Here is a 14,648-nt window from a genome sequence, read left to right on the forward strand (position 1 = left end):
ACCCTGGGCAGCAAGGAAGGGATTGATCCTTTACTTTATTAGTGAGAAACTGTGGGACACCAAGTGACTTCCGTAGGGTCCTACATCCTCCAGTTGATGACAAGAGCTTAGGTCTTCTAGCTTCAAGTAGAAAGCTCTTGTTTGTATCCTTTTCCTTCTTTGTCTAGAAATAAAACAAGAGCACTCTGACGACTGGAGGGAAGGCCCATGGCAGAGGGAGGACTCAGCTGGGTCTCATCTGAGTACATGAAGAAAAGGAAAGACTTCAAGGCTAGATCCGTGTTGGTGATGAGTATGGCATCTGTGGAGTATGAGAAAAGATCAGTCTTAGGATAGTGAAGCATTTTCAAACTTTTCCAAACCACAACCCACATTAAAAAGTACAGTGTACATAGTCTATCACACGTGTCCATACTCCTATGCTGTGAAACCAGTTATTTAAATATCTACAATATATTTGAGTTTCTAACTATTTTAAATAGACTTATTTATTTTAGAGCCTAAGCGGGAGAGGGAGAGAGAATCTTACAGCAGACTCCCCACTCAGCACAGAGCCAACATGGGTGGGGCTCGATCTCCTGACCCTGAGACCATGACCTGAGTAAAAATCAAGAGTCAGATGCTTAACTGAGCCACCCAGGCACCCCTCTATTGTAGCACCTTAAAAAACACTAGCTACGATGTAGTAGCAGGAGGCTGTGACCATACTTTGAGAAACACTGGACAAGGTTTCCATGGTCCTGAATAGATAAGGGCTTGAAGTGTCAGGCTTGGCCATGTGGGCAGGATGAGGCAAAAGTTCGTTTACTCAGAGCATTTCAGAAGGTGGTTTTCTACCTATCACTTAAATAGACTTTGATTTTAATAACATGTAGAAGAAATGAAGGTTGTAACTGTTAAGTTTGAGTAGTAGAAGGGTCTGAGAACTCCTTTAGCTATGATATTTGCACTGTAAAAATAGCATATATTTTAACAGCATTAATGCCTTTGTTCTCTTATTTTTAAAGGAAAATGATGTTACTACTGTATGAAGAAGGCCTCCGGGTGGTCATACACACCTCCAACCTCATCCATGCCGACTGGCACCAGAAAACTCAGGGGTTTGTAGGCTTCTGTTTACTTCACAGCAGTGGTTCTGGGTGGCATTCACTTGACTCTTTTCTTAGATTGTTTCAAAATAAAACACAAAAACTTCACCTGTAGCATAAAAAAGAGACAGACCTGGAAATAGTATCTTACTGCCTCCCCCCCCAGGTCCACTGCTTCAAGTGTTAACAGTTGAGTACATACATATCCGTGACTATCATACGTGTAAACATAAATACTTGCTTTTCCCAGGTCTTACAAAAATGGGATTATTCACACTCTACAGCAAGTACAGGGAACAGCATATACAAAGGCTCTGAGTCAGGAAAGGGGGTGTAAAATGAAAGGTCTGAATCTGTTTTTCTGGTGAGGCCCATCAGTAACTTGCCCCAGTACCTGCTGCATTCTTGCTTGCCTATTTCCCAAATGGTATTAAAGGGAAACTTAGAAGTTAATCATGTTAAAAACCTCCCATCATCCCGAGTTTATTTTTCCATAAAAGAAATCTAAATTAATGCCTTTTTAGAGTCTTTAACATGTTCATATGGTCATGAATCTCCAAAAGAAAATTTGAATTTGAAATTTTTTCATGCTTTTTAAATTATATTATTTTATTACTAACCCTTAGTCCTTGGTATACTTATGCTAGCTCTAGTCTGAGTACTTTTTAGAAGAGGGGCTTGGGTTTTTGTTGTTGTTGTTGTTGTTGTTGTTTTAAGGATTTGTTCCACCTAAGCTCCTCCTTCTGACTGGCTTTTATTGCTTTTTTTTTTTTTTTTTTTTTTTTTTAGCCATTTTGTATGTCTCTGCCTTCGCCAGGGTTAGAAGAAACTTTATTCATCTGGAACCCTTCAGAGTTCACTAATTCTCCAGTCTTCCTCCCCCCTGCCTTAATGCTCCCTGCCACTGCCCAGGCTCGTGCAGTCCAGGGCATGTGAGCTCTGACAGAGCCCAAGTCACACCTTTAAGCTGAACTGAAATACAGGACCTTCTAGCCTCTGTCCTGTGGGCTCACTTCGACTCCAGAGTACCCTCCTCCCTTCATACCAGACCGCCCCTCCAGTTTGAAAGGCAGGCTCCCCCCCACCCCTCCCCAGCCCAGTATCTCTGTGTCTATCTCCACTCCTTTCCCCACCATAGCAAGGGGCTTAGAGCCCCACCCCTGATCTAAAGATTTTTTTTTTTAATTTTTAGTGAAAGGGACCATACAAGCAGGGGTAGTGGGAGGAAGAGGGAGAAGCAGACTCCCCACTGAGCAGAGAGCCTGATGTGGGGCTTGATTCCAGGACCCTGGGATCATGACCTGAGCTGAAGACAGACACTTAACCAACTAAGCCACACTGGGCCCCCAATCAGCTGAGTTTAGGGTTAACTACACCATTGCTCCTCCCAGAGCTTCTGAGCTGCCCAGTTGGGTTTTGAAACTCATCAGTCTATGGAGTTTTGGCACTCAGTCTCCTGTGGCTCAAAGAATCCCACCCATGGCCACCAGCTTTTTTAGAGTGAAACTTGAGCCAGGATGCTTTAGGTCTCTCTGGATGACTGCTGTGGAGGAAGGGATTAAGGATAATGATTCAGGTTTTCTCCTGTACTGAAAGTTTTGGTTTTGTTTGCTTTTTAAAGATTTTTGAGAGCTCAGCAGGGAGAGCAGCAGAGGGAGAGGCAGAAACAGGCTCCTCGCTGAATAGGAAGCCCAATGTAGGGCTCAATCCAACCACTTTGGGATTGTGACCAGAGCTGAAGGCAGGTGCTCACCAACTGAGCCCACCCATGTGTCCTGAAAAAGCCTTTTTTTTTTTTTTTTTTTTTTCTTTAAATTGACTGGTAATAGCCTCACATGGTTTAAAACTCGGTTTTAAGTCTTCATACCCAAGGGTATGAAATCTCCAACTTCCCTCTACCTGCTACCCGAGAGTAGGGTACTGTTATTGCACAGACAGTTCTAATCTCTCAAATTTGCATTTTTGTGTTGTGGGTTATAATTTTTCTTCAAATGCTTAAATGTAGTCCTTCTGTGCAACTTTCATGGTTGGTCTCCTAGTTATTCTCTGTTGGTGCTGTTCTGCTATGCAAGTGTTCCAGCCATCCTTCTTAGCTGCTGGTTGGTCTGCCTGTTAATTTCTCACTTTTAAAATTATTTGGCTCACGGTAATTTCACATTTTACTTTGTAAAGTGCTAAAAACACCTCACATCCCGGTATCCTGGTTTAGAAAGTTGTCATCTGTCCTGTTCCTCATCCAGACAGTGCTGTGAATGAGCCCCTAATCCCAGTGGAGCCAGAACCAGCATGTGGGCTCTGAATTGCTGTTTGTGAGGGAGAGACGGATAAATCCACCCAGCCAAGCGTGCTCATCTTATAGGTAGAGAGGCAGGCGCTCAGAGGTCATTGAGCTGCCCCCAGATGACACAGCCAGTTAGCAGCCCAGAACCTGGGCTGGTCCTCATCACAGTGTTACACCTTGTACAAGGGATCCCCTCACAATGGGAAGGAAAGGTGTGACCTGCCTCCCTGCTAAGAAACGTGTGCAGAGGTTTACCTGTTTGTGACCTATCATGGAGCCCTTCACAGAAGGACTGGGTTTTGATGCAATTTTCCCACTTGCTGGACTATAGAAGTTGGGCAAAGGAACTTGTTCTCCTTTTGAAAAGAACTGGCAAAATGAAAGCTGTCTTTAATATGTTACTGGGTTATTTGAAAGTCTGAGGTTAGTGTGAATGTAATATTAAATGTGATAGCTCCTCCTTGCAGACACCAGAGAAGTACAGAATATGAAAATACCTCAAACTGCTATAGCCTATACATCATGAAAATGCGTTTATTGAAATTAGATTGCACTTTTTCCTTAGTGTAGGTAACTTTTTCCTACTTGGCTAAAATGCTACATGGATGTAACTTAACTTGCTGGGTTACTATAGGTGGCAAGAGTTTGCTGTGCCAGTTTGGGATGCAGCTATTAGCTGTTGTCACTGGGTCTTGGCAGTATGGAGGTGGGGACAGAGGTAGAGAATAAGGAAGGTGTGGTCAAAGAGGGAGCTGAGAGCATGGAGTCATGAGAGGTGGGCAAAGGCCCGATTTTAGTGGGTCCTAAACTCACGATCATGTATTGAAAAATCATTCTGAATATCTTGGAAGTCTTTGGAGTGGTGTGATGGGATTTATGCTTCATGTTCCCAAGGATCCACTCTGCTTACCATGTTGACATAGGAAGTGAGATTTGCCTCTTCCTTAGGGTGAATGTACAGTCAGCACAGAGGTATCACTGTGATTGATTGCTTTCCTGACTGTTAAGAGTTATTTCTTATTCTATTCCAGAATATGGTTGAGCCCCTTATACCCACGGATGGCCCAGGCAACCCACAGATCTGGAGAATCAGCAACACATTTTAAAGCTGATCTTATCAGCTATTTAATGGCTTATAATGCTGCTCCTCTCAAGGAGTGGATAGATACCATCCACGAACATGATCTCTCAGAAACCAAGTATGTATTGTTTGGGAACTTGGGGTTCTTAAAGTGGGTGAATGTAGATACTGCGTGGCTCCCAAGGTACCACTGCAGGGGCTTTGGAAAGAGGTAGAATGATATTTGACTGTCCTTTATACCAGGTGAGCAGGTCCTCTCACTATCTGCATCTCCTGGATCTGGGGCCCTAAAGTGGAAGCCAATAGTCTTTCTGCTAACCATAAGCCTCCCTCTGGAGTATTCTTAATTTCTTTGCCTGATATTTTACACCTTGTGGGTGTTGCAGCATGATTTGATGGGCTGGAAAAGGAGTTCGGGATCCATTACTGTTCTGAGGAGGCATCACAAGAAAATAGGTGGTCTCTTAGAATATCTCATGATTAGTTTTTTTGTGTGTATTTTGTGATTTGGGGATCCACAAAACACATCACTCTGTTCTATAACTTGTATTTTATATCCTTTTAGTGTTTATCTTATTGGATCAACCCCAGGACGCTTTCAAGGAAGCCATAAAGATAATTGGGGACATTTTAGGCTTAGAAAGGTAACAGAATTTTTACTATCTCTTTAAATTAATGTATATTTTTCATTTATAATATATTTTGATGGCAGCTTCATAATTAAAACAATTCTGGGTGAACAGGCTCTTGATAAGTTGTCTGATTATAGTTTTCAGTAATTTTTAATGTTTTGCCTTTAGAGGTATAGGCTGCTCTAAATGGCAAAAGTATAAGGACTTCTTTAGTTATTATAGATTTCTCATGCAGCTATCGTAGCTTTTGATTTCAGGATATGAAGGATTAACCTACAAAATCAACAAAGAACAAATACTATTTGAGTAAAGGCTATGACTGTGCTATAATGTATTTTATTAAACCAGTGCCTTTTAAGTGTTATTAACAAAAGAGGCCTTTGCTGCTGGTATAAAAATGAACAGAGAAAAGCCTTTAACAAATTAAAACAACAAGCAAGTTAAAGGTTACAATTTTCTTCATCTCTGTTTAGGAGACCTATTACTAAAACTAATAAATTCCTGAAGTGGCTTTCTTAAAAGTTTTATCTTTTTTCTGTGAAGTATTTGTCACGTAAGAATTACCCTTGGTTAATGAAACGGTTTAATTTTCCTTTTTTGAAGTTAGCTGAAGGCAGATAAGATCTTGAAGCTGACGTCTTGATGTCAAGAAGGCATTTAGAGCACACTAGCTAAGTGCATAGCTTAGAGGTAGATTCCCATACCTGGGTTCAAATCCTCACCTGTTTACAAGTCACGTGACCTGCCTCTCCTCTATAAAACAGGCCTAATAACAGTACTTCACTCAAAAAATGACCTAAGGATTAGATGAGCTAGAGAATGCAGGGCACACATTGAGCCTTCAGTGTGCTGGTTGGTGGCTGTCAGCTTGTGGACTGATGGTGGAGATAGGCTACGTACTAACACACAACACCTGTGTAGAATCATTCTTCCTGGGGGATCAAGAGCATCTGAGTTTTCAGACCACTTCTCACAAGCTCCTGTGGCGTCACAGCTGCCCTCCATGGAAGATGGGAATGGTCAGACTGACCTGTACATGGAAGCATGGGGCCATGTCAAGGGCCAGGTAGCTGTTCAGGGGCTCAAGCACCAGAACAGAAACTGGGTCTCGTAGCTTTCAGGTCAGTCCTGTTTCTTACACTGTGCCGTAGTAGAGCAGAAACTGAGAACTAGGCTTTTTGGTAAGCATGATTATAAATATTAATGCCTAAGCAGTGTTAAGAAAAATAATATAGTCAATAAACCAGCCAATCCAGTCAGAATAATGTGCTCCATTGGGACAGGAACTACAGCTTATTTTTCTTCAGCTTCTTGGTAGTAAGATAGTACGTGTTGAAGTAGATAAATTTTCCAAATATTTCTGGATTGCCTCTGCTGCTCTGCATAAGTATCAAAGCAGGAAATGCAGATCAGGCTTCTTGTAGTACTTCAGGTGTTCCATATGTATACATAAATATACTTCTTGTTTTAGAGCATTACTACATCGAGCCCAAGTGTTAAAGTATCTTTCAAATGATAAGAGTCAAGATCATACAATAGTTCGTATTTTTTAGGTATCAAACAATTACTTCAAGGCAAAAATCTCATTTCATATGGCAGGTCAGTGGTTTACCTGACGTTCCTACTAAAAGGGATCTTTTAATAAATTTGGTTTTGCTTTAATACAAAACAAAGAATTTTGGAAGAACACTTCTGTCCGCCTACTCCATTAAAGTATTTTTAGTACTTCAGGAATATTTTCCAAAAAAAAGAAAAAATGGGTATGAAATTGATATCTAGCATTCTTAGCATTGTTCTGTTGGCTAGGGGTTCCAAAGGCAGAAAACCTTGTTCTGAGTTGTTAAAGCTTTTCTGTTTGTTCACAGCTTCTGAGAGAGCACGCCTCATCCATAACTAAAGGAGAGTCTTGGCCGATAGTAGGTCAGTTTTCAAGCATTGGGTCCATGGGAGCTGACGACTCAAAATGGTTGTGTTCTGAGTTTAAAGAAAGCTTGGTGACGCTGGGGAAGGAGAGCAGGACTCCAGGGAAGAGTGCTGTTCCTCTTCATCTGGTGAGTACTCTTCCTGGAGAAGAATGAGAATCTGTCCTCTTCAGAGAGGTTTTATTGAGGGATTTTTGGATGGAAACAACAGTATATCGTTACCATTGTTTGTGATCAAGAGGCCCTCGTATCCTCTGCTGCTGGGATAGTACTGTTTCCTGCAGAGCTCATTTCAGCCACGCACCAGCCTGTGACTTTTTTTTAAAATTTATTTTATTTTATTTATTTATGATAGGCACACAGTGAGAGAGAGAGGCAGAGACATAGGCAGAGGGAGAAGCAGGCTCCATGCACCAGGAGCCCGATGTGGGATTCGATCCTGGGTCTCCAGGATCGCGCCCCAGGCCAAAGGCAGGCGCCAAACCACTGCGCCACCCAGGGATCCCCTGTGACTTTTTTCCATTCCTTCCTCCAGGTTTTCAAGCCAAAGAAAAAAATAATTCGATAAAACATTGCCAGCAGAATTCTGAGCATTATTAGAGACTTCCGAATTAATAATCTTGCATAGAACTCAGTGTCTGTGGCATTTTTGAGGAAACTTTTTTCATCAAATATGTGTGTATATGCATCCTATGGTTAATAGAAGTTCGATTTTTCCATACAATGAAACTTCAAGTTTAAAGTACATTTTTGAAGTTTTTAAATGAAATATTTCTGAGCTTTTCATTAAAAACATTCCTTTTAAGAAAGTTTCTTTAACATGGTACATTTTGAGTTTTGTATTTTACCCTTTTTAAAAGAATTTTTTTCCTTCATTTTTAGATCTATCCTTCTGTGGAAAATGTGCGGACCAGCTTAGAAGGATATCCAGGTACTTGGTGGAAAATGTCCTGGTTGCATTTATGTGTGTGTATCCTTCATAAATGTCCTGGTAAACTTCATAAAGCAACCAGTAAAAACGCCATTCCCCTTGAGAAAATAATTGGTTAGAAATTTGGAAACTATTTTCCCTTAACTGGCTAAGGATCATAGAAATAGGTTCTATGGAGTGGTACTATGTTCCAAAGATGGTTCCATGCTTTGGGGCAATTTTAGTACATTATTGAATCCTCACAGTAACACTATGGGGACTTGTTCTCATTCCTACAAGGAAGATGGTCCCTTCTGCCAACAACAGGTTGGTTGTCCAGACAAGGTGTCTGAAAAAAACCACCTTTCCCTGCTGCATACTGCTTTTCCAGAGAGATTGACATGCTTTTCTCTGGTCTCTCTGTATTCTCCCTCCTTGTGTCTGTGGCTCTGTGTGATTCTTAGTTATGAATCCCAGATATATTTAAGGTCCAGAACTACTTAATCTGGGGATGAACCTTTGGTGTTACCTAGCTGATACTTTCTAAGGCACTTCATCTGGAAATGCCAGGATGATTTTGTAAGGAACTTTCAACCTTGTTTGCTGTTTTCCTTATACAGTGCTGGACGCTAAACTTCTTTTTGGAATCCAACAGCCCTCCAGATAGCACATTCAAGAGGCAGTAACCAAAACCCAAACAGGGTTTGCCTCTGGAAAAAGGAAATCTGATTGGCATTTGCTTGTGGCTGGAAGCAGAATGCTCTGAATTAGACTAATTTAGTCCATTTATTGCTTGTCAAACTAGATGTGACACTGCCAGAGAAATCTTGGTAAGGTTTAGAGTGTGTCTGCCCATTTCTTGCTACCTAATGGCAAAGCCAAGATTATTTCACTGAGACCCAGGAACATGGTGATATGTTGGTTGGTTTTGTCTTCTCCTTTCCCCACTTCTGATAAACTGGATTCATTCAAAATGTGGTATTTAATGGGGAAGAACACTATATTTTCCATAAAACTATTTTGTAACTGGCCCTGAATATGTTTAGTTATTTGCAGTAGAGGATACAGCATGCCTTATTTGATGACTCAGAAATTTAAAGCCCTTTTTGGATAGATTATTTATGGAGAAGTTCCAACATGTGTTTGGAAAGTCACTGGTGAATCTATAATAAAACTTTCCTCCTTTCAAAGATGAACAGAAACTGGCTACTAATCGTGTTTCCACTTGGAACTGTATCTGTTTTCTATGCAGGAATATGGCTTTTAGAATTGCTTTTAAAAAACTGTCTGCTGAACTTTCTTTTTTCCTTTTTAAAGGTTTATTTATATATTAGAGACAGCATGAGTGGGAGGTGTGGGGTGGGGGGGTTGAGATTGAGAGAGAGAGAGAGAGAGAGAATATCTCAGTCACCTTTGAGTGTGGAGCCCAAGGCAGGCCTGGATCTCATAACCCTGAGCCCTGAGATCATGACTAGAGCTGAAACCAAGAGTTGGACACTTAACCACCTGTACCACCCAGACACCCCTGAACTTTTAATTTTAGTGATGGCTCTATTCCATTTGTAAGAATGTTTATCTAATACAAACTCTGGTTGGAAATACCAGAATGTAAAAGGTAAAGGAAGCAGAAGGACTGAGTTTTCATCTTAGTCTGCTTCCCTAGGTATCCTGCTCTTGGGCAAAAATGGAGATGCTCCAGAGCAAAATAGGGCTAGAATTTCTCAGATGCAAGAGGACTATAGGCCAGAATTCTTTGTGGTTTTTCAAACACTTCAAATCTGTCTTATTACAGATGTTTAAATTACCACTCCTGGGTAATTAAATATCTTTTCTCTTTTCAGATTATAAACACTTAGTATTTAACATGCATCCATAAGAAAGGAAACCCAACTAAGGGAACATACCTAATACACGTATCGACCTTTTCTTTGAAAGAACTATTTCCTAGGAAGTGGTTTTGTTTTTTCAGTGTTTACTGTAGATTCTTAATGAAGGATCCTCAAATTATTTTCTATAATACCTGTTTTCTTCTTTTAAAAGCTGGGGGCTCTCTTCCCTATAGCATCCAGACAGCTGAAAAACAGAATTGGCTCCATTCCTATTTTCAGTAAGTAATTGGTTTAGAATGCTGCTATTGCTTCTTTAGGAATAAGAATGTTATTTATGTCTGTTTTTTTTAAAAGAACCTTACATAATATAGCTGTATTTTTTCATCTACATATGTTAGTGATAGAAATAATTTAAAACAAGGTTTTGAACATTATTTGAAATAGGTTTTTAATACCAAAGAATAAAACAGATCTGTGAAGTTTGTATTTAAATATTGGCACGCAAAGGAAAAAAAAAATAGATGATGTTGGGTAGTTTAGAATTTATGTAAGCAGCATTTTTAAAAATCGTTACTGACATAGTAGTACACTTTTTAGGTATACAAGACAGTGATCCAGCAGCATTTTAGTTCCCGTTTCCAGATTATACTTCTGTCTGCACCTGTACATACTGCATGATTGCAAGTTTGCTGAGGGTGGAATCCACACCACTTTCTCCAGGAAATGGGATCATATTTGATTTGTTATAAGGGTTCAGTGAATAGTTGAATAGGCAGGTGAAAGGAATGTCTTTCATCATCATCCTCATTCCAGTGTGCCTGTTCTGCGTGTTCTAGGCCAATCCAGTTCCCTGCTTGCTTCAGGCACTTACTACACCTGACCACTGGAAGCAAAGGCAGATTGCATCTTGGTAGCTTACAGGCTAATTCAGCGTGTCACTGTGGGCCTCTTGGGAGGTTATTCCCTACAGGGAACGTTTGAGCTCCTTTCATGATTCATCCAAGTGAATTTATGGCTAAAGGAATGACCTGCCTAATTCTGGTCTCAGCATCTTCTCTTGAGGGCCCAGCCTCTTTTTTGCAACAAGGATTGTTGCCTCGTGATGTCGGCCCTTATTACCTACAAAACCTACAAAGTCCTGCAACATGGATGGATGTCAGCCTTGGACTGAAGTGTTTCTGAACTATCCTTCTGCTTTTAAACTTTGTTTTAATGGTTATCCTGTTGACATTTTTCCCATTTTGTACTTTGAAAAAACGTTTCCTGAGCCTGTACTTGGTGTAACACACTATGGGAGCATAATTCCTCTTTTTAAGGAGTTCACAGTCCACGTAGGAAACAACCTGCACATAAGCAGCTGAAAGCACAACAGAATTAATAGACATGAGTATATACATGTCTTCCTGGCCAAAAAGATAAATAAATAAAGGAAGGCTAGATACCAAAAGGTCACAGTGCTTTATTACACTGTTCTCTGCATGGAGATTAATAAAATATCAGAGGTCCTGTCACAGAACTGTGTATCCAGTGTTTTAGGTTATAGGATTTTGCTTTTCATGAAGCTTTCTAATATTAGGCTTATGACAGATTTAGATTTTCTTACTGGTAATGGGTCTTTCCTGTCACTAGCAAATGGATGGCTGACACATCTGGCCGCAGCAATGCTATGCCACATATTAAAACATATATGAGATCCTCTCCAGACTTCAGTCAAATTGCTTGGTTCCTTGTCACAAGGTAAGTAGAGTGAGTGTGTGTGTGTGTGTGTGTGTGTGTGTGTGTGATTTTTAAAGATTTATTCATGAGAGACAGAGGGAGAAGCAGGCTTCCTGCAGAGAGCGATGGAGAGACTCAATCCCAGGACCTGGGATCACACCCGAGCCAAAGGCAGACACTCAACTGCAGCCACCCAGGTGCTCCCAGTAGTCCTTATATTCTTGATGGGAAGAACTTTTATTAAAACTTGTTTTGAACTCCTGCTCTGCTACTGAATGGGTTTCCAAAAAGTTGTTTTCTAAATTGTCATTTAGTTTTCAAAGTGTATGTATGTGTTGAGCCTTATTTAAATAAAAGGCCCGTGCCTTATCTCTTTTAGTGACTGTAATCATTGCCTGATTTTGAGTCTTGATATTTATAAGGTTTGCACAAAGTTTGCATTTACTCCTGTTACTTAATACTTTAGTAGTAGGAATTAGGCGGGTTAACATATGGGGTAAATACCGAACAAAAATGATATGGTAAAATTAGTATTCCTTAACTACTTTTTCAATTTAAAGATTTAGTATATTCAGACTTGTGCAACCATCACTATAATTTCTGAATTTTCATTACCCCCTATAAGAAATGCCTTACCTACTAGGCATTCCTTTGTCTATATTTATAGCAAGGTAAATTGCTCTTAGTTCCTGACTCCTAATCTGACCAAAAGCCATTAGGCATCTCTGAATGATTTAATAACACAATTGATGTTGTTAGTAATAACTAAGGTACGATAGAGTAAGATAATGAACAAACTCTTTAAAAAGCCAATTAGAAACAAAATGAAGTCCCTTCCCTAACTTATGGAAATTAATGGTCACACTTTTCCCCTGGCTCAGGGTAAGGAACTGTGACCTGAGCAAGGTTAGTGGTATACATTAGATGCAAGAGTGGGCTTCTGCAAAGCTTTTGAGACACCATAGTATAGTGGGAAAACACATATTTGAGTCCTAACTATTTAAGATGCTCTCCTGTCATTTCCTAGCTCTGTGAACTGATGATGAATCAGTAAGACTAGGTGACTTATCTACCTGCTTGCAATTCTGAAATGCTACTGCCGGAAACATCTGAATAGTGGGCCAGCCTTTCATCCCAAGGGCTACTTAATTTATATGGCTGTTACTTCGTGTTGAATACCTTAAATTTGACGTTTTTCTCCATCTGGTCTGACAGGATTCTCGCACAGTGTTCTAGGGCTCTACCCATGATAGTCCCCCCCCCCCACACACACACACCCCTTTTTAAACTAGTCAAGGTTCGTCCTGAAATCATGCCACTTTGCATGAATGTTGAGTTGAATTTGAAGGCTATATTTCCAACTTTAGTTAAAAATCCTGATTTTTTCTCAAGCAAGATAGAGAAATAAATCAATTACTTGGTAGCTTCATATTATCCTGCTAGGAAGACTGATGCTTAGAGCAATGTACCCTTGGTCTCTTTCTACTTCACTAGGAAAGTTGAATTTACTGTTTATTTTGGGGATTGTTTTCCTCAGTAGAGTTAAAAGATGGATGTGTTGCACTAAAGTTGGATATTTATTGATCCTGTTTTAAGAGTATAAAGGGAGGTTGAGATTTAACATCAAGTAATCCTCATCTAAAGGCAAAGTTTTTGTAGTTGCGTATAATGAGGACATTTGTTCAGCTCTGGGAATAGAGAGCAAGATGTGACCAATGCCACAGAGGCTGCAGAAGAGATGGGATGCTGTATACTAATTTATCTGTGTTAGGACCTAGTGGAAGCACCCTTAGAAATGTATTATCTGGTTGGAGTGGGGTCGGGATAGGTCAGAAGCCAGCTAGAGCTAAGGCAGTGGTATTTCATGTAGGCCTGGAAATACACCTAAGAGTAAACCAGATAGATTGGAAGGGGAATCTAAGCAGAGGAAGGGGGCACAGAGGCCATGGAGACAGAAAAATGGGGCTTTCAGGGAACATCTGAGTGAGTCTGCACCTGGATGAAAGAAGAGACTGACACACACACCTTCAGAATGGACTTTAACAAGCTAGGGCATCATAGGTTCTGAAGTCCAGAAAGCATCCGCTGTCCATTTTTTATTGGATGTTTGTCTATTTTATATGCTATGAATGACTGTTTTCATATTGGCTGAATATTACTCAATTCAGACTGGAAGTTAATCTGTTAAGAATTTGAAATTTGTCATGGATTTATAGCTTCTAATTGTATTCTGGAATATATAGGCTAAAAACTACCAACTTATTACCAAAATGTATAAAGATTTAGAACTATTTGGTGAATTCAATGTGCCAGACACTGTCCTGAGCACTTTTCATGTTCATTTAATTTTCACAACTGGTTCTCAAGGACTCGGAGAATGGTTAGCTAGGCTGCCCATGGTCACTCAGTAAGTGGTGGAAGCAGGATTTGAACCCAAGGGATTTGACTCCACAGCTGGCACCCTTCACCTCAACTCTGATGCCTCTTCTAATCTCTGATAGTGTACCTCTGATAGTGTACCTCTATGAAGACCAGTTAAGTCAAAAGAAACTGCATCACACTTTTGTGATATTAAAAAAAAAAAAAAAAAATGGGATCTGTGGGTGAGTCAGTGGTTTAGCACCAGCCTTCCACCCAGGACAAGATCCTGGAGTCCCAGGATCAAGTTCCACATCGGGCTCCCTGCATGGAGCCTGCTTCTGTCTCTGCCTGTGTCTCTGCGTGTCTGTCTGTCTCTCTCTCTCTCATGAATAAATCTTTAAAAAAAAAAAAAAAAAACACATAGCATCCCAGTATTAAAGAATGTCTGCCATAACTGAAGTAACAATTTAGAAAATCTACCAGGAACTCCTTTGTTTCTTGTTCAGAGTCAGAACATCCCAGGCTGAGCTCTTAACCTTCAAAGAGATTTCCTTCCCCTCTTTGGCCCTGGTGGCAACTGTCCACTCTTATCGTTAGGCTTGCAGCCCAGCTATCTTCTTGCTATTCCTTCCTTTGGGCACTCTGCAGCATTTACTGAGGTCCTTCCTCTTGTGAATGCTGGACACTTGGGATAAAAACGTAAGACTTAGGTATTACCTATAAAATGCTTATCTCTGATGTCAGAAGCCAACGCAGAAGTAATTAAAATAGGAAGAGATCGATTCTGTGCTTGAGGTGGGCATGTGGGTGCTTTGGATAGGACTATCA

General features: G+C 40.4%; 1 protein-coding gene and 1 long non-coding RNA gene across 12 annotated transcripts in view; one reads left to right on the plus strand and one right to left on the minus strand.

Moving 5' to 3' along the window:
- The window catches only part of TDP1 (tyrosyl-DNA phosphodiesterase 1), an 83,959-nt gene that overhangs the window by 18,410 nt on the left and 50,901 nt on the right, over window positions 1–14,648 (plus strand). For all 10 annotated transcript variants that reach the window (XM_077910332.1, XM_077910325.1, XM_077910334.1 and 7 more), the window contains 7 exons: window positions 1,008–1,100; window positions 4,401–4,568; window positions 5,016–5,094; window positions 6,948–7,133; window positions 7,887–7,935; window positions 9,955–10,021; window positions 11,373–11,480. In XM_077910332.1, coding sequence (XP_077766458.1) covers window positions 1,008–1,100; window positions 4,401–4,568; window positions 5,016–5,094; window positions 6,948–7,133; window positions 7,887–7,935; window positions 9,955–10,021; window positions 11,373–11,480 — 750 coding nt within the window. The remainder of the gene's footprint in view (window positions 1–1,007; window positions 1,101–4,400; window positions 4,569–5,015; window positions 5,095–6,947; window positions 7,134–7,886; window positions 7,936–9,954; window positions 10,022–11,372; window positions 11,481–14,648) is intronic.
- LOC144321037 (uncharacterized) overlaps window positions 17–14,648 on the minus strand; it is an 86,625-nt gene continuing 71,993 nt past the window's right edge. The window contains exons 1-3 of one of the 2 annotated variants that reach the window (XR_013386743.1): window positions 3,273–3,543; window positions 1,059–1,197; window positions 17–301 (exon numbers count right to left, since the gene is read on the minus strand). This is a non-coding gene — a long non-coding RNA (uncharacterized LOC144321037). Of the gene's footprint in view, window positions 302–1,058; window positions 1,198–3,272; window positions 3,544–14,648 lie in introns of those variants that run through there. The other variant, XR_013386742.1, reaches the window with a different exon arrangement.

The sequence above is a fragment of the Canis aureus genome, chromosome 9, assembly GCF_053574225.1.
Source record: "Canis aureus isolate CA01 chromosome 9, VMU_Caureus_v.1.0, whole genome shotgun sequence".
NCBI classification, from domain to species: Eukaryota; Metazoa; Chordata; class Mammalia; order Carnivora; family Canidae; genus Canis; species Canis aureus.